The 24,402-nt window shown below is 52.4% G+C and overlaps 2 protein-coding genes across 3 annotated transcripts in view; both read right to left on the bottom strand.

Annotated features, from left to right (window-relative positions):
• Positions 1-515: 515 nt before the first annotated feature.
• On the bottom strand, positions 516-1,080 carry PRLH (prolactin releasing hormone). The gene is made up of 2 exons (XM_071434266.1): positions 897-1,080; positions 516-673 (listed from the first exon to the last, which is right to left on the bottom strand). Exons 1-2 carry the CDS (start codon positions 1,021-1,023, stop codon positions 516-518), a joined length of 285 nt encoding a protein of 94 aa, XP_071290367.1. The 5' UTR covers positions 1,024-1,080.
• Positions 1,081-3,639: 2,559 nt separating this feature from the next.
• Positions 3,640-24,402, bottom strand: part of MLPH (melanophilin) — a 28,528-nt gene continuing 7,765 nt past the window's right edge. The window contains exons 5-17 of one of the 2 annotated variants that reach the window (XM_071434276.1): positions 23,961-24,055; positions 23,148-23,276; positions 21,415-21,604; positions 19,584-19,735; positions 15,927-16,010; positions 13,984-14,175; positions 10,557-10,742; positions 8,173-8,328; positions 7,970-8,065; positions 7,726-7,791; positions 7,528-7,585; positions 5,924-6,021; positions 3,640-5,627 (exon numbers count right to left, since the gene is read on the bottom strand). In XM_071434276.1, the coding sequence (XP_071290377.1) occupies positions 5,601-5,627; positions 5,924-6,021; positions 7,528-7,585; positions 7,726-7,791; positions 7,970-8,065; positions 8,173-8,328; positions 10,557-10,742; positions 13,984-14,175; positions 15,927-16,010; positions 19,584-19,735; positions 21,415-21,604; positions 23,148-23,276; positions 23,961-24,055 (1,529 nt within the window). In that variant the 3' untranslated portion in view covers positions 3,640-5,600. The remainder of the gene's footprint in view (positions 5,628-5,923; positions 6,022-7,527; positions 7,586-7,725; positions 7,792-7,969; positions 8,066-8,172; positions 8,329-10,556; positions 10,743-13,983; positions 14,176-15,926; positions 16,011-19,583; positions 19,736-21,414; positions 21,605-23,147; positions 23,277-23,960; positions 24,056-24,402) is intronic. The other variant, XM_071434277.1, reaches the window with a different exon arrangement.

Here is a 24,402-nt window from a genome sequence, read left to right as displayed (position 1 = left end):
ACCCCATTACAGGGGTCACAGCCCATCCTTGGGGGCACTGAGCCACAATAGGGCCAAAGTCAATGTGTGGTGTCACAGTGCCCTGTGCCTTGCTGGGCCTCCCCTTTACACTGTGGGAGCTGCCCTTGGCTGGAAGAGGAGAAAAAGCCACCTGTGCTCTCTCCAGAGGCAGCAGCACTCACCCTGCCTGCGGGGCAGAGGTGTGGACACAGCATCACAATCCTCCCCAGGCGTTTCTGGGGGGCTGTTTCTGTCCCCAGCTCATGGAAATGAGGGTGTCGGGGGCACCCCTGGGAGCTGGCATGCCCAGGGGATACCCCTGGGAAAGGGGAGCCTCTGTGATTATTTTTGGGGTGTTTCTTGTGGTGTGAGGGGATAAACGTGAGAGGGAAAGGCTGTCACACCAGCAGGGCAGGCAGCAACCCACGGTGACCACGCAGATTCGGGGGGGAGGTTTGGAACAGAGAGGCTGGCACGCAGGGCTGAGAGAGAAGGGATTTTATTGCCAGCCCGGTTCAGGGGCTCAGCTCCAGCCGGGGCGGGCGGGGAGCGGCGCAGCCCCACTGAACGGCCCCGCCGGAGCGGCCACCCCCGCCCAGCGCCCGCCGCCGCCCGAAGCGCCCCACGGGCCGGATCCCGCGGCCCGTGTACCACGAGGGGTCGATGTCCGGGTCTGCGGGAAAAGCCGAGAGCCCGTCAGGGGGCTGGATGGAGGGGAAGGGGCATCGCCGGTGAGGGGATGGGAGCACCAGGGGAGCAGGGAAGGGGGATGAGGAGCATAAAAGCTGTTGCAGTTCTCTCTCAAAGCAGCTCCTGCACAGTGGCAGCAGCTCCTCACCCCCCAAATGGAGCTGAGCCGGGGGATGCAGAGGAGGGTGGCGGGATGAGTCCCTTACTCGTGTTCTCCTTACTCCTGATTTCCATGGAGCGCTCCAGGACGCGGCCGTGCGTGGCGGGCAGGCTCAGGCAGAGCAGCAGCAGCCACAGGAGGCAGGCGACCCCCAGCTTCATGCCCAGCTTCATCCCCAGCACTTTGGGCCGCTGTGACCGGGCTGTGAAGTCTCCTGAGCCCTGCTGAAGGCTCCGATGTCACTGCAGGAGAGAAGGGATTGGCTGTGGATCTGTGTCCCCAGGCCAGCAGCAAAGGGCTTGGGGACAGCATCGGAACAAACCCAGGGGTTTGCTGGAGCTGACACCTCTGGGGAAAATATCACCTCCAAACATGAGCTGCACAAACCTCATGGTCATTGAAATAGGTTTTGATCGTAGCCTAGTGCCTTAAGTCAGGCCTGATCTTCTCAGGGACCCCCAGTAAACCCAGAGCCCAAGGGATGGGGACCACCACCAAAATATAGGGCTGGCTGCAGAGCCTTGGATGGATGGATGGATGGATGGATGGATGGATGGATGGATGGATAGATGGATGGATGGATGGATGGTGACCACCTCTGCCCCCTTGGCACCCACCCCTGCCCGCGGCTGCTGAAGTGACAGCCTGGGGACACCCTGTGCCACACTTGGGGGCTCTGAGGCGCTGAGCAGGGCGGGCTGGGTGAGGGGCTGGGTCTCTGCAGCTGCCCAAACCAGGGAGCAGGGCAGGGGAGCCAAGAGGAGGAGCTGGGCAAGGCAGGACACGGCGGGGCCGCTCCATTTCCAGCCACTTTTGCAAGGAAAAGTTCTCAGCGCGCTGAGCAGGACGCACCCCGCGCTCTGGGCAGCTCAGGTGTGCTGCGACCACCAACTTTTGGAGCTCCCCATCCCCACCAGCCGGCTGGACAGACGCGAGGACAGACACACGGAGAGGCAAAGCAGGCTCGGGCGTTACCGAGAGCATCACGGCAGGCAGAGGAAAGCGTCGCTGCCGCTCGCACTTACCGGGCGGGGCGAGCAGGGGCGTCCGCTCCGTCCCGCTGAGCCTGGGCCGGCGCTGTGAGCCGGGGTCCCCCCGCTCGCTGCTTTTATGGCCGGGCTCCTGCTGATGTCAGAGGCGAGCCCCGAGCCGGGGCATCTCCCCTCCCTCCCTCCCCGCTGTCCCCTCTCATCGAATCAGCACCGGGATGCGGGTGAGTCAGAAGGGAGCAGCGTTTTATCGGGCTGAGGGAGGTGGTTTGGGGATATGTTAATGCCCGTCCTCCACGCGGGGTTATTTGGGACGAGGGGAAGTTTTCTCCTGCCGGGGTCGGTGTGTGCTGCTGCCCTGAACGCTGTGACTCCACCTCAGGATTCACACCGGTACCACAACCCTCCACCCCCACAAAAACCCTGCTTGAGGGAGAGCAGAACACTCGGTACAGAGCCCAGGGGAAGGGGCACACGGGCTGGCAGGAACGGGCTTGTTCCCCAAATCCCCACCTTCCCTGCCCCCCACTCCCATTTCAAATGGATTTTAAAGATTCCTGGTGTTTATTCTGCTGGATGTGACACTGGAGGAGCCAGCATGAGGGTGTGTCCAAGCAGACAGAATGGGACATCCCAAAGCAGGGACATCTCTGCACTGGCAGGACTGTGCAGACGCTGTCACCAGCAGGGTGTGGGCAGGGGGAAGGCTCTGTCATCTCACTCATGTGGGACAGAGCTCCAAATCAGGCAGTGCCAGCTCCCCTGCCTGAGCACAGCCCCTGCTGGGGACAGCTGGGACACAGGGCACTGCCACAGATGTGCAGCAAAGCAGGGAAAAGACTGGAGAGAGGAGAACCTGCCCCAGCCTGGGCTCCAGCCGGGACAATCCCCACCCTGGGCTCAGCAGGCCTCTCTCCACCCCAGGGCTGCTGCTACTGATATTCAGTACAGGTTTAAAGCTTTAATACAGGTTTTAAAGCAATCCCTTGATGCTGTGGGCTTGTGTTTCTTGTGGCTTCAGCTGCCAGGCTGGGCTCAGGGTTTCCATGCAAGTTGGGGCAGTGCCTTTATTTCAGGCTCAGCCCCTCCTCAGCACCAGCCTGCGCATCCCCTTTACCCACCCAGTGGCTCCATCACTGGGCACCACTGACCCCCATCATCACACCTGTGGCCCTGTGGCAGTGTCTGGCCACTCATGTGACCATCCTGATGTGCACCATCTGCCCCACTTGGCTTCAGTGCTGCTGGTCCAGCTCCTGCCTGCTCCACCTGGCCAGTTTTGAAGCAAGGAGTGCACAGGATGGGTAAAGAAAGGGATGGAGCTGCTGGAGCAGGTCCAGAAGAGGCCATGGAGATGCTCTGAGGGCTGGAGCTGAGCTGGGAGTGCTCACCTGGAGCAGAGAAAGCTCTGGGGAGACCTTAGAGCCCTTCCAGTGCCTACAGGGGCTCCAGGAGAGCTGGAGAGGGACTTGGGACAAGGAATGGAGGGATAGGACACAGAGAATGGCTTCCCACTGCCAGAGGGCAGGGATAGATGGGATATTGGGAATTAGGAATTGTTCCCTGTGAGGGTGGAGAGGCCCTCAGAAAATTGTGGCTGCCCCTGGATCCCTGGAAGTGTTCAAGGCCAGGCTGGACAGAGCTTGGAGCAACCTGGAAGGCATCCCTGGCTTTGGCAGGGGGTGTGAGGAGATGGATTTTGAGGTCCCTTCCAAGCCCACCCATTCTGGGATTCCATGGGAAGGGAAAGGAGCCTTTGCTGGAGTGTGCTGAAAAAACAGACACTGGGAGATGGTTGGGTGGTTCTGGACACAGAATTGGCTTTATTGCATGATTTAGTGAACATTTATCATCATCTCTACACAGGCAAACGGGTCAGGAAACCAGCAAAGAACAAGGTGGGTGGCTGCTGAACAATGCCTTGGTGGGCTCTGCTGAGGTTCCCTGTTGGGGATTCCTGCACAGGGTCAGGTGTGGAAGGACTGGAGCCATGGCTGGAACCAGACAAGCAGGAGATGGGCTGGGGTGAAGGCTGAGCCCTGATGCCACAAGGGTGGGTGCAAACCCTTTGGATGGTCTTGGTGGAGCTCCCTTTTTCCAGCCCAGGAGCTGCCATCCCAGCACAGCACAGGCTGGATCCAGTGAAGCTGCAGTGCCCAGGAGGTTCTGCCACAGCAGAGGTTTGCACTTACCCTGTTGAGCTTCAGGCCACAAGGATTTAATTTGAAATTAAGAAACTGGATTTTCAGCTTCCAGCTGGGAAGCCCAGACTATGGACTTAGAATACTCTCTGGGGTGACCACAGGAGCAATTCCCAGGCAGTTAGCAGCCTCTACTGTTAGCAAAGCCAAACAAATGTGTTACTTGCATGAGAACTCACCCTACTGCTCCTAATTGAAGTGGTTTTAGCTCAGATGCTCAGGAATTGCCTAAAATGATCCAGCCTGGGTGGCCATGGAGGGGAAACTCAGCATTGGTCTGATGTCCCTGCTCCAGCTGTGAGTGATCCTCCCCACTTTGCCCACTGGGGAGGGAGGGAGGGAAGGAGGGAGGAGAGGGGGGGCTGTACAGGACAGGGACAGAACAAAAAATCCTCTTCCAAAGTGACCTGCAAGAGAAAGGAACCCTCTGCCCATCCTGCTGCTCTGCTCATGGGAATGGGGCTGGTACTGATCCACTGGGATCAGTGCAGAGTTGAATACTGGAGGAAAACAAACGTCCTGGGGGAGCTGGGGGAGGCTGACACCAGGGGCTGCTGCTGCCCCCAAAGGGCATCACAGCCCTGCCAAAGGATGGGGTGGCCCTAAGAGGCTCCACAATGCCATCACCAGGGACAGGGACATGCTCATCCACCCAAGTGCACCTTGGCAGGGGCTGATCCCTCTGTGGAGCATGCTGGGGCTGATCCCTCTGCATGCTGGGGCTCTGTATCTTGCTGATACATGGAGCAGAGATGTCTTCAAGAGCTGGAAAAACAAACCAATATCCCCCAACAAACCCTCCAGCCTTTCCTCCCACTTTTCTTGCCACTGCTTCCCTCAGCCTCACCTCACTCCCATCCTCTGATGGCCACAGCTGCTCAGGCATGGTGGCAGAAGCCTCAGTGGGTGTTTGCATGGCTTGGGGCAAAGGGCAAGTGCTCACTGGGAGGGGACCAGCACTGCTCTCATCCTGCTTTGCTGCTCAGGGCAGGGAAACAAAGCTCCACAGGACATGGTAGGGAATGGGACCAGCATCAGGATGTGAATCCCAGCACTGGGATCCCTGGATCCCTCTGCTACCTGGGGTACCCCAAGGGCATTCCACACTCACTGTCAGCTCCTGTCCCTGCTCACAGCAGCCTGGAGAGAGCAGGGACAGGCACTGACAGCTTCTGCCAAGGGAGGGCTGTGTCCCTGCCCTGTCCCTGTGCTGGATGTCCCTGCCCTGTCCCTGTGCTGGATGTCACACTGACACCCAGCTGCCCCCAAGGAGGTCACTCCTGCTCTGCCCCTCTCTGGTGCCCTTGGCTGGCCCAGTACCAAAGAGCTGCCCCAACCCAAGGTCCCATTCCAGCATCCTCCCATGAGAACCCCTGGCCATGTGTCTGCACCCCAGCGCTTTGCTCCTCCTCCCATGGCCTCTGGCTTCCTTTCTGTCCAGGGTTTCAGGGAGAGAGGGGCTCAGGAGAAGGAATAGTTGCAGGGAAGGCTGTGAGAGGCTTGGCTTTGCTGAGGTTTCGTATCCTCACTGGAATGCGGCAGCAGGGAGGTCTCCTCTCCTCAGGACAGGTGGGTCATCACAGGCTTCTGCAGGGCACAAGAAGGAGAAACCTCAGTGTCCACACCACCCTGAGCCAACCCAGCATCCTCTTGTCCCTTTCTAGGAGTGAGTCCCTGTCCCACCCCACAGACCACACGGGAATTAGAGATGTTCATCCTCTCTGGGGCTGTGACATCCCCGACCTCGGGGGGGTGCCCGGGCGTTCCTGCCCTCACCAGGCAGCAGGGAGGGAGCTGAGGGCTCCATCAGCTCCAGGAGAACCTGGGGGAGGACAGTCCCAGGGGAGGCCAGGCCAGCAGCCCTGCCAGGGGCTGGTCCATACCGCGAAGAGCCGCTCCACCCTCCTGTTCTTGCCGTTGGGGTTCCTCTGCGTCAGCGAGCCGCGGTACGCGGAATTGCGGTCAAAGGAGTCGTCAAAACCTGCAGGGAGGCAGGAGAGGTGGCCAGCAGCTCCTCACCTCCTCACCAGAGCTTTCAGCCACCACCAAGTCACTTGGGATGGACTGATGCCCCTCTGGCTGAGGGTTTGGATGTATCCCGGCACTCCCCTCTCTGGGATGGGAGAGCTTTGGTAAGGAGGAGACAGAGCTGCTGCTGCTGCTCAGCTCTGCAGAGCTCTGTGTGAGCTGGGCCAGCCTGGGTCAGCCCTTCCACACTCTGCTCTGGTGGTGCAACAAAAAGCCAGCCTGGGAGAAGCTCTCAGCTCTCCCTGCCCCAGCCTTGAGATTCTCTTGGCCCGTTAATTCATCTCCTCTCCTCTTCATCTCTTGAGAATCTCTTAGCCCATCAATTCATCTCCTCTTCTCTGCCACCAGCTGCACCTTTTCAGGCCCAGCTTTGCAAGTTCCTGCCCTGCCAGGCAGGCAGTCAGGAGACCAAATCCCCCCCTGGCCCAGCCCAGGCACAGGTTTAGGCTTGCCTGGTGACATCTTTGCCCATTGCACATCCCTCTATCTCCTGGCAGGGCTGCCTTTATCTGCCTGCCCTTTACAGGAAGGAGAGCAGATGACTCCTGAGGAGGATGAGGATAAGGGACCTTTCCACGTACCAGCACTGGGAACAGCACTGTTAATTGTCTGTGTGAATGGGGGAAATGCTGCTCCACCTCTGCAATAAATGATCCTTCCCCCCTTCCCTCCCTTCATCTTCCATTATCTGGAAGGAGAGGCACTCTTTCTGCCTTTAAGCTTGTGAGGAGAGATAAGAGAGAAATAGAAAAGTCATTTCCTAACGGATCTTGCTGATGTTGGTCAGAATGAAGCATTTCCAGTGACTATCCCCCCACCACACCAGCTGCTGGGCCAAGTTTCAGGTCACCATCTACTCTGAAGCTCTCCCAAGCTGCTCTTTGTCCAGAGCTGGCCCCTGGAGGGCTTCTTGCCCCCAGCAGTGGCAGAGCCAGGTGGGCAGCAGGGCCAAGATTCACAGAGTCATGGAATGGTTTGGGTTGAAAGGAACTGAAATCCACTCTTGTTCCACCCCCTGCCATGGGCAGGGACACCTTCCACTGTCCCAGGTTGCTCCACGCCCCATCCAGCCTGGCCTGGAGCACTTCCAGGGGTGGGCCATGCCATCCAGGGAAGGATACCTTCCCCAAGGTGGCCAAGCAAGGGAGAAATTGCTGTCAGAAGAGAGGATGGGCTGAGCTGAGGCTTTGAGACCTAACAGCCCAGGGGATGAAGGCACACAGGTGTCTCCCTGGACCGTGGGGTGGCTGCAGACAATTCCTGGTTCTTGGAGGACTCAGCCATCTCAGCCTGACCTCTGCTCTGCCATCACTGCCCATGAGCACAGGGAAGGGGACTCCACTGCAGACACACAGCAGAGGGAGGATGCAGAGGGGGAGAGAGAGGGGAGCAGCATCCCCAAAGCCCAGCCCAGCTCCCCACAGTGCCCATCTCCCAGGGGCAGGGCCCTGCTCCTTACTGGTGATTTCCAGGGGGCTGTTGAACTTCCTCCTGAACCTCTGCAGCCCGGGCATTGCCTGCAAGAGAAGGGCAGCAGCCTGCTGTGGGGAAGGGAGGGGAGGGCAGAGGTCTCCAGTGAGGCCACTGCTCTCTCTGATGGCAGCCCCCTGGTTGTGCTTAACGCTGTGCCACAGCCTGTGATTAGACGCACACTCACTTTAATGTCATCCAGAGGCTCCCCAGGGCTGCTGCTGGCAGGAGCAGGAGAATGGAGACAGGCAGCCTGTGGACAGAGGAAGGTAGAGGTGTCTCTGGGGGTGCAGGAGGACCCTCAGAGCACCAGGCAGCACAAGGAGAGCTGGGAATGGCTCAGTGAGCCAGGCAGCCCTTCCCAGCACCCAGGGGCAGCAGCTACAGCTCAGGGGAGCAGGTACATCACAGCCACCAGCCTCCAAGCTCACCTGCACACTTGACTTTGCCTTCTTTGCCTTTTCCACAGACTTCACTGTCAGCCCTGCAGCAGACAGGGCCGCGATTCGGGATTCAATATCTGATATCTTTAGGAGGAGGAGAAAAGGCACACAGATGGTGGTTGGAGGAGCCATCAGTGGCTTTGTTTGCCACCACTGGCTGGGCAAAGCATCTGCCAGGGTCAGGCCCTCACCTCACTCTCTGCCTGCTGCACCCGGGCAGCTGCTGAGGCCACTTTGTCCTCCAGCTCCGACAGCTCCGAGTCAGTGGTGCCGCTGTGCTGAGCTCCTTCCTCCAGCTCCTTCAGGGTCTTCTCAAGCTGGTAGGTCTTTCCAGCAGCCAGGTACACCTGGAATACAGCAAAAGGAAAAAATGCATTGAAGAATTAACCTTCTTGGAGTTCTCCTCTCCTGCTGTGGCTGCAGCCCCAGATGCAGCAGCTCCTGCTATTTTTTGAATGCCTTCTTGCCTTGCAGCACAGACAGTGCCAGTCAGCTCTGACACAGCTTTTCTTCTCATTTTCTCCCTTCCCTGGGCTTTTGGAGAGCAATTACCAACAGTGTGAAGTGGTGAGAGGCTCAGTGGGAACACAGGAGGGACCAAAACTCAGAGACCTGCTGGAGAAGCAGCAGCCAGCACTTTGTGCTGTGTGCTCAGAGGGAGAGCAGGTACCAGCTGCAAACCAGCTCAGGCTGCTGTGCCCTGTGAGGAGGAGAAAAACTGACTCTCCAAACCTGCTCAGTCTGTTTCAAGGGTGTCTCTGTTGCTGGGAGCAGGGCCAGAGCAGGGCAGCCTTTGCTGCCTAGAGAAGAAGGCTAAAAGGATCTATCCCAATAAAACCTCTGGTTTTACTGCCACTTGTCTCCTCCCAGGTTACTCCAAGGACACAGGTCCAAGCCAGGCAACTCAGGAAGCATTAACACATCAGTATACAATCCCATCAGATGTGGCCACTGTTCTGCTGACTGATCCCAGGATCTCAGCACTGCCATGGCAATTTCTGCTCCTCCAGCCCTCTGAGCTTTCCCTGGGCTGGGCATTGTGCAAAGCTTCCACTGCAAGCACTGAGCTACAGAGCCCATCCACCCAAATCGCAGCACCACACTCCCAGGGGTCCCACCCATCCCAGTGCAAATCCTAAAGCCAAGCACCACCCAACCTGAGCCACAGGGATTTGTTGTTGGCCCATCAGGCTCTCCCAGTGCCCTCTCAGGTGGGTGGCATGCCTTGCAGGGGAGAACAGAGTGGCCAGCCAGCTGTGACTCAGCCAGGGTCCCCGAGGGAGTGGCAGCATGACACACATCTCCCAGGGCCACTGTCCACCCAGCCCTGTCCCCAGCTGACAGCAAGCCCCAAGTTCACATCCTTCTCAGCCCTATCCCCTCTTTTGGGAGAGGGGGAGCCCCAAAACCTTCATGCATCCAACCCTGCATTTCCCTGGGATGCTGTATTTGGCCAGAAAGCATCCAGGTGTTGCAGCTGCCTTACTTATAAGCTTTCCCCAGTGAGAGATGAACCACAGAGTGGCTAAAAAATTTAGTGTCCTAAAACCCTGCTCCCCATTGCAGGGCATTCCCTACAGCAAAACCCGACCACCCAGATGGAGATCCAGCTCTTCTCTGAACTGTTTCTTTGGAGCTTGGTACAGGGCACTGTGGATGCACAACATTTCCACAGGGAATCAGTTCCTATGGGTTTATGGTGGCTGAAAAAGCTGTCAGTGCTCCGGGCTCACACAAACCTTGCAGGAGGATTGGGCTCTGGCTGTGAACTTGTCACCTGCCTCAGCTCCAGGCACAAGCAGCCTTAGTGAAGAGGGGGGTGATGCTCATGAACCCCTTGATGAAACACACACAGTGCTGGGGAGGAGCTGAAGGGAATGGGACACGAGTTTTGCTGGAGCAGGGACTGCTGAGATCCAGCAAAGCCGTGCTACAGCAGGGTGGGGAGCAGGAACCAAGGGAGGGAAAGTCACAAGACAGAGCACCTTCTTTTGCTGCTGTACCATAAGTCCAGACTTTTTAATCCCTCTGCTGATCATCCTTTCAGTGCTGGCCATCTTTTCAGTGCTGACCTACCCCCTAACAAGAAATTTTGGGGGGGGGGGGGGGGGGGGTTTCCTTTGCGTTCCCACCCTGTCACAAGTTTTATGGAAAATCCTTTCCTTAGGATTTTTTTCTCCTGAGAAGCTGAGAGGCCTCAGGAACAAAATGTAAACAGTGATTGTCTGCTGCTGTGGAATGCAACAGGTGGGTCTGTGATTGGTCACATGTGGTTGTTTCTAATTAATGGCCAATCACAATCCAGCTGGGTTGGACTGTCTCAGTCAGTCACAAGCCTTTGTTATCATTCCTATTCTATTCTTAGCTAGCCTTCTGATGAAATCCTTTCTTCTATTCTTTTTATACTAAAAGAATAGAAGAAAGGATTTCATGTTTTAATATAATATATATCATAAAATAATAAATCAGCCTTCTGAAACATGGAGTCAGATCCTCCTCTCTTCCCTGGTCTTGGGACCCCTGCGAACACCACCACACCACCCCTTCTCTGCCCAAAATCTCTGGGGAGCCTTACATTTTCCTCCAGCTCCTGGTACACTTCGGCCACCTCTCTCCCACCTGGCAGGCCTGGAAGGTGCCCTGCAGGGAGGGCCCAGCCCTGGCTGTGTCCATGCACCGACTCCCACACCGCCTCCTCCGTGGCGTTTATGGCTCTCAGCACTTTGGCTGTGATCTCACTCAAAGCCTGAGCCGACGACCTCTGCCAGAGCCAAAGCACAGGGAGGGAGGGAGGGAGGGAAAAAAATATGGATGTTGTGAAAAATGCGTATTTTAGGATTGGCTTTTTGCAAATATCCAAATGAATATTATGTGTGTTGTGTTAGAAAGTTATGCTGTATTAATTCTCTTAAGTAGTGTGTTAAATATAGTTTTAGGTTATAAAAAAATGTTAAAATAGAAACTATGCTATGTAGGATACTTTTTTTTTTTTTTGTAGAGAAAGGACTTGCACAGAGATAGCAGCCACAGGACACCTGAATCTTTCAGAGAAAGAGAATTTATTGTCCTCTTATCAGAAGAAACAAACTTCTTCCCACCTCAAAGGCGCTGTTAGGATTCAGAGGAAGAAGTTGACAGTGACCAGACAGAATCCTGTGTTTGAATGCAAATTATGCATCATGTATGAATATGCAACAGGTTATTGCTTTTAAGGGTTAATCCTCTGTTAACCTGGGTCCTTTTTTGGGCTTATGTTGCCCAGAAAAAGGTACCCGGACGTCTGTAACTCTTTGTTTCTATTGTCTCATATTGTCCTAATTCAAATTGTCCAAATTATAATTACTCTAATTGTATCACTATTTTTATAACCATTTTATTACTATTAAACTTTTAAAATTTAAAAAAAACAAGTGATTGGCATTCTTCACGATGTTATGTTAATGTGGTGTATAAACCAGCACAAGCCAGGGGGGGAGAGGGGCACCAGACCTCCAGGAGCTGTGGGAAGAGGGAGGAGTGGTGATTAAGGGGCTCCTGAAGGGCTCTCCAGCAGCAGAGCTTTGATCTCAGCCCCTGCTTTCTGCAGGATGGCTGTGACAAGAGAGGTCACCTCCAAAGGGCTGGAGAAGAGGTTATGGAGGGATGTTTCTCTCCCTGGAAGCACCTGAGGGCCACTGGGTTAGGCAGCAGTTAAAATCTAATTGCAGCATATTGCTTTACACCTCAGCGGGCCTGAGCGGGGATGCAAACAACTCCTTGAGTTTGTGGCAAAAGAACAAAAACAGCCTGACACCATAAAATGATTGTATTGCCACACCGGCAGAACGTGGGGCTAATTATGTCCTCTCTTCCCACCCCAAGGAGCACTGATGGCAATAACTGCCCCTAAGTGCTGCCCTTGGCTTGATGAGGTGCTAAACATGGGTAAAAATGGCCCCAAGAAACTCATCACGTCTCTCCCAGCTGATAATTCCCTAGAAACCAAGGAGATGGGGGTGACATATGTGCTGGTTGTGTTTACAGCTGCATGTATTTCCAGGCAAGCTGTCCTGCAGAGAACCAGCTAACTCAGTGCAGATGAGGTTTTTATCATTTTATGGTGCCTTCATGGTACAGCAGAGTTTTTTCACATTTTCCATTAGGTTTGTGTGCTTCCATCACAGTGCTCCCCCAGTCGGAAGATTTCCTCTTGACTGGAGGAGCCTCCTATCAAAAATCTCTCAGAATCACACAAACTCCAGACCTGGATGTGTTGCAAGTGTAAGGAAAGTTGCTGTTAAACATCATCCATGCTGACAGCCTTTAACCAAGGCTGGTCCAGCTACTGCAGGCATTTCCATCTCAATACTCCTCCCTGCTTCATAGCAGAGCTTGGGGGCACAGAAAGTAGCAAATCTGGAGGATCCAGGCTTCATTTAATAAGAAACCAGAATCTTACACTGATACCACACCAACAGTTCAGGGTTTGAGCCTCTGCCTGCTGCAGATCAGCAGCTCCCACAGAAACCTTGGCTTGGTGAGTTACCACTTATCTACAAGTTACCACTTATCTACACTTAATTAGAAATGGTTATTAAGATGATGCAGATTGTTCAGTCTGGGAGAAGTTAAGTCAAGTCTGGCTGCAGCAAGCATCTGAAAGCAGCTCTCAGGAAAAAGGAGGCGGTAAAGGATGCTGTGGGTGAGGATCAGGAAAAAGGAGGCAGTAAAGGATGCTGTGGGTGAGGATCAGGAAAAAGGAGGCAGTAAAGGATGCTGTGGCTAAGGATCAGGAAAAAGGAGGCAGTAAAGGATGCTGTGGGTAAGGAAGTTGTGCTGCTCCAGTGGCAGGGAGAGCACAGCAAGGTTTTGTGTGGTGAGGAACAAATGCACATTAAAGGGAGGCTTCATGGCACCATGAAAGTCACCACAGCACCCAAGTTTTGCAGGAGAGGAGAGGGGCAGCGTGGTGCCTGCTTCCTTCCTTTGCCACCATTTTGGAGCAAATGCACACACCCCCTTTCCACAGCCAAGGTAGGAGGGAGGGGATGAGCAAAGCAGCCCTCAGAGACCCAACAGGGAGTGCTGACCTCTCCATCTGTGCTAATATTAATAAGTATATTAATATTGCTATTGCTGCAGACCAAACAACTCACCTCCTTCAGTAAAGAAGCCAAAATCAAGTAACAATCAAGATCTGTTTGCCAAAAATGAACTGCATTAGTTATAAAACCATGTCAGCACAAGCTCCACCTTTTCCTGCCAGGCAGGAACAGAAGCTTATCCACTCTTGGGGACCCTCCATCACTTAAAAATCCTCATTTAACAATTTCTTGGGGATTGAGAGGATTTGAAATATCTTCATGTAGATGTATTTATTTGCATTTAGATGCATAAATTACTATGTGTTTATCCCTAATGGATTATTTTGGAGCCTCTGCACAACTGGGGACACACTGCTGTGATCTGTCCTCCTGTCCCCATGGGTCACCCACCATAGAGTAGGGACAGGAGGCAGCACAGAGCTGGAAATACAACAGATGCTGATCTAGCAGAGTGGGGTCAGGGATTTAGGGATTCAGGAGCACTGACAGGTGTGGAAAAGACATTTCAGGCTGCAGCAGGTGCCTGACAAAGGCTGCTGGTACTAAATCATCACTGAGCTCTTCTCCCACCCCAGAGCTCTTCTCCATAGTGACTTCCAGATCCTGGGGCAACTTCTGTAGGTAGATGTGGAGGGTGTGTACCCCTCCATGATAGGCAGGAGCCTGCAAGAACTCTCAGAGGCTTTACTTTTGACTCTTGGCTGAGACTGGGAGAGCCTAAAATGATAAATGTCCAGATCTAACACCCTGGGAATTCCCTCTCCCTTGACATTGTTAAAGCAGACATGGACACGGCTCTGGTGGAGGCGTGGGACAGAAGGAGAGTCACAATTTCATGGTGTAAAACCACAAACCACTGAGAGCAGGAGGAGCCATGGATGCAGCCTGGAATGATGTGGGTGGTAGGGCACAGATTACCTTTCTAACATCCCTGGTCATGGCCTCGCTGGAGGAACTCATCTCTGGTTTCTTTGCTCTCTTCTCCTCTTCACGCTCCTCCTCGTCAGAGGAGACTTCTTTATCGCTGATGTTGCTGGCTAACTCCTCCAGCTTCCTCTTCAACTCCTCCTCCTCAGCATCAGGGTCAGTGTGGGACTCTGGGGCCAGAGACTGGAGGAGCAGAAGAAGGGAAAGGTGTGAGAACCTCCTGTGGTGGACACAGGGCCTGCCCGGGTCCAGACAGGCTCACCAAGCAGAGGAGCTCGAGGAGTGGGACCACAGAGGGGCACAGCAGAGCCCAGAGAGCTGTGCTCCAGCTCCTCACTGAGGAACACAAACCCCTGACCTAAAGAACCTCCACTCCCATTTTCCCCACACACAGAACCTGCTCAGTTTTGTCCATGGAAAATTGCCTTAAAAAGGTGTGCACGAGGGATTTGGGGCCAAAAATCACCACATTTTCATTAGGAGCCGTGGCATGGCTGGTGGCTCTGAGGGCAGAGATCACAGCAACCCAGAAACAAGGCCCAGCAGGGAGAGGGAAGCAGCCATGGGAATTGCCACTCCCTGAGGTAACTTCTGGAACCTCTGGGTGATCTCATTTGGGATGAGAACCCACACAGCAAATTTCCCTGGAGGATAGGTGGCAAATTGCCACCCACCCCCATTGTTAGGTGCAATTCATGGTAGCTGGAGAAGAATCCTGTTAAACTCCCAGGCACTGGAAGAGATCTCCAGAAGTTCCTGAACTTGCTGACCCCTGCATTAAGATGGGAATACAATTACCTGTGTCATACCTGGTGGGGTTTTGTCTGAGCTGTTTTTTAACAGCCTCCAACAGCAGCATCTGCAGCAGGCAATATTTTTTCCCAGGCAACCTATTCCAGAGCTCTGCTAATCTTTCTGCTGGAAAGTTTTGCTTTGTAATTAACGTCAGCCTGTCCCACAGCTGTTTGGACCCACTGCCTGTGCTCTGATTTGCCCTGGATGTGAGAATAAAGTGTGGGAACCTGACACTGTGAAAACCTCTTACTCCCTTAGTCAGGATTACTGATGGAAACCCTGAATGATTAAAATTGTGGCCACCCCATTCTGTGAATTTTAGAAAAAAATGGAGAAATTGCATTGTTTCATCCATGCCTGGGGGCTTTGCCTGTAATTACCACCATCCATTCTACTGAGCCATCAGCTGCCACAGTGGTGATGGGTTCACATGAAGGAAAAGAGTGCATAGTCTAAAATTAGAAGCCCAAAAATCAATGTTAAGCGGTCTAAGTATTCACAGATTCTGCACTGTTGCTCAGCTTTAACTTAATTTAGCTGCTTTCTTCCAATTTTGATGGCATAGTAAGATCAGGGCAGCTCAGAAGAGATGCAGAAATGCTCCTTGACTCAGCTCTCACAGTCACAATAACCTGGTGCCTTCCTCACAGGCACACTTGAGTGTCCCATGATTTCAAATGAGCTGTCACAGCTCTGCAGATACAGACATCACCTAACAAAACTCCTGAAATTAACACTTCATGAAGTATCAGCCTGAAACCAAATTTCCCTTGTGCAGAGGGGCCAAGGAAGGCACTGGTTTGCACAGGGTCTAAATGGGCTCAATTTCCTGCTGTTTCTGCCCTGCCATGCAATGTTTTCTAAGGCACTCCATCACCTGGAAGTGGAGAACAGCCTCCAAGGCCAAAACAGGAGTGAACTCAGGCAGCCCAGGTCACTGTGGCACTTGGGGACAGGATTCAGTGAAGGACTTGGCAGTGGTAGGGGAACGGTTGGGCTCCATGACATCAGAGCTCTCTTCCAACCTAAATATTTCCATGATTTTGTCTCTCCCAGCAGCGCTGGCTGCCTCTGCAGTGGGTAGGGGAAGGGAGCAGCAGAGCCCAGAGCCCATCCCTGCAGGATTCCTGCCTGGTTACCTCGTCAGGGCGCGTCAGGATTTTTTCCTCCAAGCGGTTCAGCACGCGCTCGATTGCGGACATGCGAGTGTTGAGCTCATGGATCTACAGGAAAGGGCAGAGAGACAGGGAGAGGGAAAAGGAGGAGAGAACAGACCAGCCACCACTGCCAGCACAGTGAGGAAACCAGCAGAGGAAAGCAAGCAGCAGGACACTGCCACGATGGGCAGAGTTAAAGGACATTAAAAAATAACACCTTTTAAGTAATGTCTTTAAAATGCCAGGGAGCTCCAGGAGGTGCAGAGCAATCTCAAATCTGGAAAACTCCAAGCAATCCCAAGCCCCCAGCACAAGGCAATTCCCACCAAAGCATCTGGAGCTGTGATGCAGTGAATGTATAACCCCACCACCAATAAAAGCACCAGCCTGTAATAAAGCCACCCATCTCGCCATCATCCCCATGCTGCCCCAAACTGAAGCAAACATCCATTTTGACTTCCTAGTAACATGTTTTTCAAGCTGTAACCACCCCATCACATGCCTGCCCACACAATGGTGGAGAGGAATACACCAAAAAAAAAAAAATCAGAGTAGAAAAACCTGAAAGTTTTCCCCACCACTTTGAAATTTTCTGACTTCTCTGTGCACTGGTTTACCCATATGCTCGCCCCTCTCTTCTCCCTCACTCTTCTGACTAAAAATGGGGCATGGGGAGAAGGGCAGAGAAATTAAAGACAGACAGAACCCTGGAAATCAAAGAGAAGTTACTTCCTGTGCTCAAGAACCAAGACAAACCTTTGTGGTGAGGGTGGATTCGGATTAGATATTAGGAGGGAATTCCTCCCTGTGAGGATGGTGAGGCCCTGGCACAGGGTGCCCAGAGCAGCTGTGGCTGCTTCTGAATCCCTGGAAGTGCCCAAGGCCAGGCTGGACAGGGCTTGGAGCACCCTGGGACAGTGGAAGGTGTCTTTGCCCATGGCAGGGGGCTGGAATGAGATATTTTTCAGATCCATTTAAACCAAAACATCTCTATGATCACTGTAAACATTAAAGGAACACTTTTTTTTTTTTAAATCCCCTTTAGAAATTGAAGTTTTTCTTTCTTTGAAAAAAAAAACTAAGTCTCTTTCCTTTGATCCAGACAAATAAAACATAAATGATGATAAATATTGCCTGTTTGGTGACACTACCAGTGCATCACTGCTGTTCTGAGTGGCTTTTGCCCATTCAAAGGGGAGCAAGCAGCAAAAGCAGTAAGCAGAGGTGGCAACAAAGAGATGTGAGGGGCGGGCTTTGTTTTTGTAACAATTTCCATCCTCTCACTCAGTTTTTGTGCTTGCCAGCCTTTGATTAATTAGACCCTCACAACAGCCAGGGATGATTGCATCTGCTTAAGGGAAGATGAATATAAAAACCTGGCCCTGTGGAGAGCAGAGCTGTCATTACCATCCCCAAGTGGAAGCACCTCCAGGCAGCATTAAACCCCCTGGCAGGAAGCACTTCAGCCCATTGCTGAGAGGTTTTTCAGTCCTGTTTGAGGCCTGAGTCTTGCATGGCTCCCAGTGACAATGAGAAGCCTCTGATGATGGTGACAAACCAGGAGTCACCACTGCCCCATCTCCATAAGGAAAGGGTTGGGAGAGATCAGAGCCTGAAGCACAGGCTGCTGTTGATATTGATGGATATCTACCAGCTGAAAAAAGCTTAATTCTCCTTCCCAGTCAAGGCTGGCTTTGATGCACCCCATTAGGGCACATCTCCAGCAGGACTGGGTCACCCTGCACTTCTCCCAGTGTGACAAAGGCTGGCAAAGTGTGCTCTGCACTAAAACATTCAAGGGGAAATAAGCTTAAAGCACAGCTCACAACATCAGGTAGGGGAAACTACCCCTTGCTGCTGAGGAGGGAGGACAGGTTACTCTAACAGAAATTTTTTGTAAAGAGGAGCCAGACAGCACCAAAGCTTTGGGAATGCAGAACCACTGAGCTCCCTTGAGGTGCAGCAGGATGGCTTCTGGGGAGAAACTTGGTAAATTGGAGCCATACCATGTGGCTTGGTCCTGTTGCTACCTGACTTTTAAAAACCTGAAGGCAAAGACCTACACAGTTACCAATTCAGGGCTTCTTTTTGTGTCTCATAAGTGCTTTTTAAAATAGAGTTTTTCTTTTTTTTAAAGTTTTGCTCTTGAACCTTCAGCTCCTGGAGTCACAGGAACAGGGAAGAGCCCCTGGTCTAGTTAGAGCTGGGTGAGGAGCAGGCTGGCTGGGAGGATGGTTGCTGGCTGTAAACAGATCAGCAGCACAAAGGGCAGGGAGGATGGGGAGCTATTTCAGCTAATTAGCAACGCTGCCACAAGAGCAAATGGGGGTAAAGTGGGACTGAGAAGATGCCTCGTAACCATTAGGGTGACAAGGCTCCTCACCACCAGGTGTGAGGGAACAAACCACAGCCTGATGTGGGATGTGGGAGCTTTCCCAGCTCCTGGAGGAGGTCGTGGGAGGCGTTGGTAGGAATTGGGGCCCATTTGCCCACTGTAAAGCACGGTGCATGTTTCATGCCTAACACAGCGTGGCCTCATTAAGGACACCCAGTCCAGGGTTCTCCCATTTACTGCTGGCTGAGGAAGGAAAGGCCTTTGCTAATTAAAACATGTGCCCACAGAAGTAAATGGCAAAGAGCAGCTTTGCCTACCCAGGCACATGAAGTGTAGTGCTGAGGTGTCACAGACATCTTTTATAAAAAATCCTTTCCTTAGGATTGTTCCTCCTGAGAAGCTGAGAGGCCTCAGGAACAAAATGTAAACATTGATTATCTGCTGCTGTGGAATGCAACAGGTGGATCTGTGATTGGTCTCATGTGGTTGTTTGTAATTAATGGCCAGTCACAGTCAGCTGGGTTGGACTCTCTGTCCAAGCCACAAACCTGTTATCATTCCTTCTTTTTCTATTCTTAGCCAGCCTTCTGATGAAATCCTTTCTTCTATTCTTTTAGTATAGTTTTAATGTAATATATATCATAAAATAATAAATCAGCCTTCTGAAACATGGAGTCAGATCCTCGTCTCTTCCCTCATCCTAAGACCCCTGTGAACACCATCACACTGAGGGATGGTTGTGGTCACAGATCTCACACTGATTGCCCAAAGAGGGTCCCAGGACATGCCAAATTACCAGCTGTGAGACTGGAAAGTGATTCTGCCCCTGCATCTGTAGCCAAACACCACCCTGCACTTTGCTGCTCATGAGATCTGAGGAACCAGATCAGCCTTACCATCCTCACCGCCCACCACTGGCAAAGGGAGCACCAGGAACAGCAAGTCCTTGCTTGGCAATTAAAACACAAGCTTAGATCCTGTCTGACACCTTTCTTTAGGCTGTTCCCCCCATTACCATCACTCAGGAGAGGTATGTGACAGGTCATCCTGACCCACTCCTACCAAGGCAGGAACACACTGCAGAGGAAGAGAAGGATCTTGGTGCTTATTAAACATCCATCTCCAGACCTCCATCTGCTTATTAAGCACGGGCACATTCCATTTAAGCAAGCCTTTCTGGAGGCACAAGAACCCACAAGTAACTCAGATTAATAAGGACAAGCTGCAAAATGAGCAGCAACAAGGGCAGGTTTGTTATTGTGATGGCAGCACCGGGCTGGGTGTCAGCAGAGGCTGTTTGGTACCTGGTTGGAGGAGTGGCTGATGTTCTCCTGGGAGGAGGCTCTGCTCCTGCGCTTGCTGGGCTGGGCTGGGAGCTGGGCTCCCCTCAGCTCCTCGTCAGATGTGTCCATGTCGGCCGAGTACCGCGCCCGGGGCGGCTCGTTCCAGGGAGTGCCTTGGGGAGAGAGAGGGACAAGGCATTCACAGGGGTGCCTCAGTTTTTGGCTTTTATGTTTTTCACATTCTGTGCTGCTCTAGTGTGCAGTTCCGAGCTTCATATTAGGGCATGGTGAGCTCTCTTCACAGAGTAGGGAGACAAAACAATTCCTTCTCTAGCTGGGCACCAAGGACAAATGATCCAAATCTCAGGCCCCTGCGCACAAACAACATGGACTGAAGAGAGAAAAACAAGAAGGATGGGACTTCATGGGCTAAAGCTGGAATTGGACAATTAACTCCAATATGCAAATGGACCAGAACTTATAAAAGTGAGAGACCCTGTGACCAGCCATCCATTTTGTGACCATTTTGGTTCACCTTGGGTGCAGCCCTGGCTGGGCTCTTGTGCTGCCCAAGGTGCATCCATTAAGGCCTTCTAATAAATCCCTACTTTATTCTTTAACTCTGCCTAGCCTCTGCTCCAGGTCAGCCTTCACAAAGCATCAACACCCCTGAGTTCCTCCCTGGGCATTGGCCCCATCCTTAAGAGAAGTAAATAATGAGGCATTTCCCCAGATCTGACTTCCTACCCTTTGGCAGGAGGTGCTTCTGCAAGCCAGACCAAGTTTAAGGTGCAAGTTTAAGCCTTGGGCCAGGCTTCAGCTCCACACGCTGTGCCCACACAGCACCAAGCACAGCAGGGTCCCACACAAGGCATGAGGAGCACCCTCCACGCCCTGAACAGCCTCACCAAAAACCACTACTGCCTTCCCAGCTTTGTGGGAGCCCAGGTTTGGATGCTGCCCTTTGTGCACTGCCCAGGTGCTGGAAGATGTTTAGGCTCAGGCTAGAATGGTACCAACCTAAGATGGAGAAGAGTGGAAAGTCTCCTGTGTAAAGGAGAATTTAAAATGAGACAAAAACAATGAGAGAAAATGGAATTAACATGCCAGGGATCTTGTTTCTGTGATGCTCCAGCAGGACTTGGAATGGGAATTTAAATAGCCGTGTTAAGGTCTACCCAGCATTCCCAAATGTCCTGAAAATACTGCCAGGCCACTGAAAACACAGAAGGACATATTCTATATTTGCATATGCACAGCCAATATCCAACTCTCTTGGCTCTGCCATCCCTGCAGGGAAACAGAGGTTGTAAAAGGCAAATCCTGCCTCTTAGAGGGTATTTATAGACTCACAAATCCACAGATCATTTAGCCTACCCATGCACCCTGCCCAGCCACAAGGATGCCACTTAGCAACCTGCAGTTCTTGTCCAACTCCCCTAAAAACTCAAAGCTTTCTGCAGCCACAAGGTCCTTTACTAAGGAGTTGAACTCCTCTGCCTGCAGCAGGAAACACATCCCATTGTTTACAGCAGTGTCCATAGGATTGTATCTAGCTTCTACCCTGGAAATCACCAGTAGGTAGGAAAGGGATGGACACCTTAGGAACAACCCCTTTGGGCTTGCTGGGAGCAAGATCAGCCATTTACAACTAAATAACAAATAATAAATAATCAGCAAGATTCTTTCTTAAGGAAAATCCCTTTTGCAGACGGATAACTCGTGTTTGACCCTCTTAGTGGCTTTGAGGTTGTTCAGGAAAAAAAACCCCAAAGATGTTTCCACTTTGTTCCAACACCTGCAGCCACTTGTCCCAAGAGGATTCAAGAGGAAGCTGGCCAAGGGCACCCACCAGGCTTTGGGTTTCTCTCCAGGCTCCTCCTCCTGCGCGCGTTGACGGTGAGCCGAACCTCGGTGCTGAAGTGCTGCTCCGGAGCGCTCGCCCCCGGCTCCTGCAGCACGTGGTGGAACACCAGGTCTGCATCCCTGATCCTGGACTCCTGGGAGACATCTTCAGCTGAGGTGGGGAAATCTGGGAAGGACTGAGAGTTGAGGATGCTGCTGAGCAGCTGCCACGGTGATTCCACTTGTGTCACCCCCACCTGTGGTGCTGCCTCCTGCTCAGGGGCCCCCAGAGTAAGAACAATGTGGAAATGTGGCTGCCCCTGGATCCCTGGAAGCATCCAGGGCCAGGTTGGGAGGGCTTGGAGCAACCTGGGATAGTGGAAGGAGGTGGAATGGGATGATCTTTACAGTCCCTCCAACCCAAATTCCTAAGATTCTATGACTCCTTGTCTCTCCTGACCTCTCCTAAGAGCTCCTTTCTTCATTCTTCCATATATGCATGGATTGACCTTTTATAATGCCAGTCATATTTAAATAAAATAGAAAAGTTCCTAATAATCCCATTTAAAGGCTTTGCCTGCTGCTGAACTGTGAGCAATACTTCCCATCACTGCCAGGGGGCACTGCTAATTTTTACAAGCACAGAGTTCCTTCAGCCAGGCTGCAACACCCTCGGATCTTTTAAAACACTTATTCAAACAGCCACCACCTCAAATAATCTGTAATCCATAAATCCAATCTGACATAGGCCAGCCCTCACACTGACTTCTGCTGCAAAAAGAGGGGGAAAAGACAAACAAAAAGAGGGATCTAATTATTCCCCCCAAATACTAATAATTTCGTGTGGAATTGTGCAGATTTATTTAAGTTGTCACAGATCTCAGCACATCCTATTTCTACCCAAGAATAGTTTAATCAGAGCATTTTTAAAAAGAAGGAGCTGTTTAATACTTTAAAAGTGCAGTTTCACCAGGAAAGGCAAACAAGAGCAGCCCAAAAAGCTGGACCTGAAGCCTCTCAGGCTGGAAGACCTTTTGCCCCCCCCAGGGTCATCCCATCCATGTTCCTCCCCAGAGCAGGAAGGTGGGGTTGGTCAGCCCCTGGCCCTAGGTGGGATCACAGGGCACAGTCTGCATCTCTCTCAGCCTTGCTCCTGGCCAGAAGCTCTGGATACTAAGGCACATCCAGTCTCCTATTTAGAAGTATCCAGCATTCCTGCAGTGTTCATCCCTCGTGGCTGGCCCTCACTCACACTGGCTCTGTGGGATTCATCTCAACCTCACAAAGGTTCTGTGCCTCGTGGAGCTCCTGGCCAGCTGCACCCCAGTGCCACCACACAGCAAACCCAGCCCCAAACTGGATGGGAACATGGGAGAAGAATCTGATTTCATTTAACCCCTTGAGCACCGAGTCTGCTGGAAACCAGGGTGTGTTCCATAGCCTTGGGGCAACACAGGAAAACCATTGTCTGCTGGGAGCAAGGAAATCTGCAGGGACAGGGCCAGAGAACCTCCTGCTGTCTCATCTTAGCACTCATCCTCACTTGGATCAGATGTCCTGCTCCTGACTTGGCCTGAGGCAAAGGACTTCAGCTGGAAGAAGAGATTGCAAGCAGCGATGGGGATCTGGCCCACTGCCTCCCAACACCAGCTGAAGGAGCTCTGAGGCTGAAGGAGCAGTGGTAGCAAGCAAGGAGAAGGAGGAAGAAAGGAAAGGAACCCCCCAGGAGTCTCCCAGTACCTGGAAAGCATCCGGGCTGCTGGCTGCTGGAGAGAGCTGCACAGACTGGCGGCGAGACTGAGCAGAGTAATCCGAGTCCAGTTCGAAATCAAAGGGGTGCACAGACAGCAGCCGCTTTGTCTTGCACATCTTTAGCACACAAAGTGCAAGAAAGGCAAATTCAGTGTCAGACACAGTTGACCTTAAGGAAAGGGGGAGGGAGGACCTTTCTCTCCTTAGTTTGCCTGAGTTTGCTCTGCTTTTTGCTGAGAGAATTTGGGCCTGACGCTGTCGTGCTTGAAGGGAGCCAGGTACAGCATGTGCTGGTGCTAAAGGCAAGGAAAAGTGGGTTCCTGATTTCCACAGCCTCTGTAAGCAGAGTGAGAATCTCTCTCCTGGTTTATGAAGGCACTCTGGGAAAGCTGAGCCAGGTTACAGCTCAGAGAGAGACCCAGGTGATGCTTTTGAACACTGAAGCATCTCCCTATCCTCAGAGGAAGGATGTTGCAGGTAGATCTCTAAATATTTGAGAGGTCATTAGTAAAAAAACCCCAAGCAGGTGGGTTCTCATTATACAGGTGGGAGTTGGGACTTATATATTAGTTGGTGGCTTCCATAATGTTAGGAGTGGGTCTTTTTTCCAGGGCACTTGTATTTTTGATGTTACTGACATGGTTGTTTTTACACCAAGCGGGAGAGGAGCTTATCTTAGAGGAGAAAAACAGAGGGAAAGGCCCAGTTTTGAAAGTGGCACAGAAAGCCACCACCAGCATCACCCAGGGCAGGCCAGGGACACGGAGTGAGGCAGTGGCAGCTCCAGCACCAAACACTCACCCTGCTGTAGCGCTCTGCTTCAGCCCCACGGAGGACATTGTCTTCCTCGTCGCTGTCATCCCCAGGGTCACAGCTGCTGAGCAGCTGGCACTCTCCTGCAGGGGACACAGACAGCAGGTGAGTCCCCACCCTGGGGGTCACACCAGTACCTGCAGGCGAGGCCATGCTTCTTACATGGGGTGGAAAAGCCCAGATTAGAAGTAACTCCCAAATTTATTTTTTTTTTCTGCTGGCCTCTCATTGCTTCCCCTGCCAGATGTGCACCATCACAGATGTGGAAGCCAAGGTCCACCTGGGTGACTCCAGTGCTTGAAGGCTCAGGAGCTATTCCTGATTCCCATCAGCTCTTCTATTTATCCGTGACCCACTGCTTTGAGATGATGAGTGCTTGCAAAGTTCAAGTTTGGCCGGTAACTAAAACTCCTCTTGTATCCAAATCTAC

Source organism: Agelaius tricolor, unplaced genomic scaffold, assembly GCF_023055355.1.
Source record: "Agelaius tricolor isolate 1412-34295 unplaced genomic scaffold, bAgeTri1.0.p SCAF_10, whole genome shotgun sequence".
Classification (NCBI taxonomy): domain Eukaryota; kingdom Metazoa; phylum Chordata; class Aves; order Passeriformes; family Icteridae; genus Agelaius; species Agelaius tricolor.
Note: the sequence above shows the minus strand (reverse complement) of the source record. Positions and strands in the feature narration are given on the sequence as shown.

Bases quoted from the DNA above. Each gene is read 5' to 3' on its own strand.
- PRLH (XM_071434266.1), bottom strand. From the start codon at position 1,023: ATGAAGCTGGGCATGAAGCTGGGGGTCGCCTGCCTCCTGTGGCTGCTG. The intron at 674-896 runs GTAAGGGACTCA...CTTTTCCCGCAG, and splicing joins CAGGAGTAAGGAGAACACGA to ACCCGGACATCGACCCCTCG.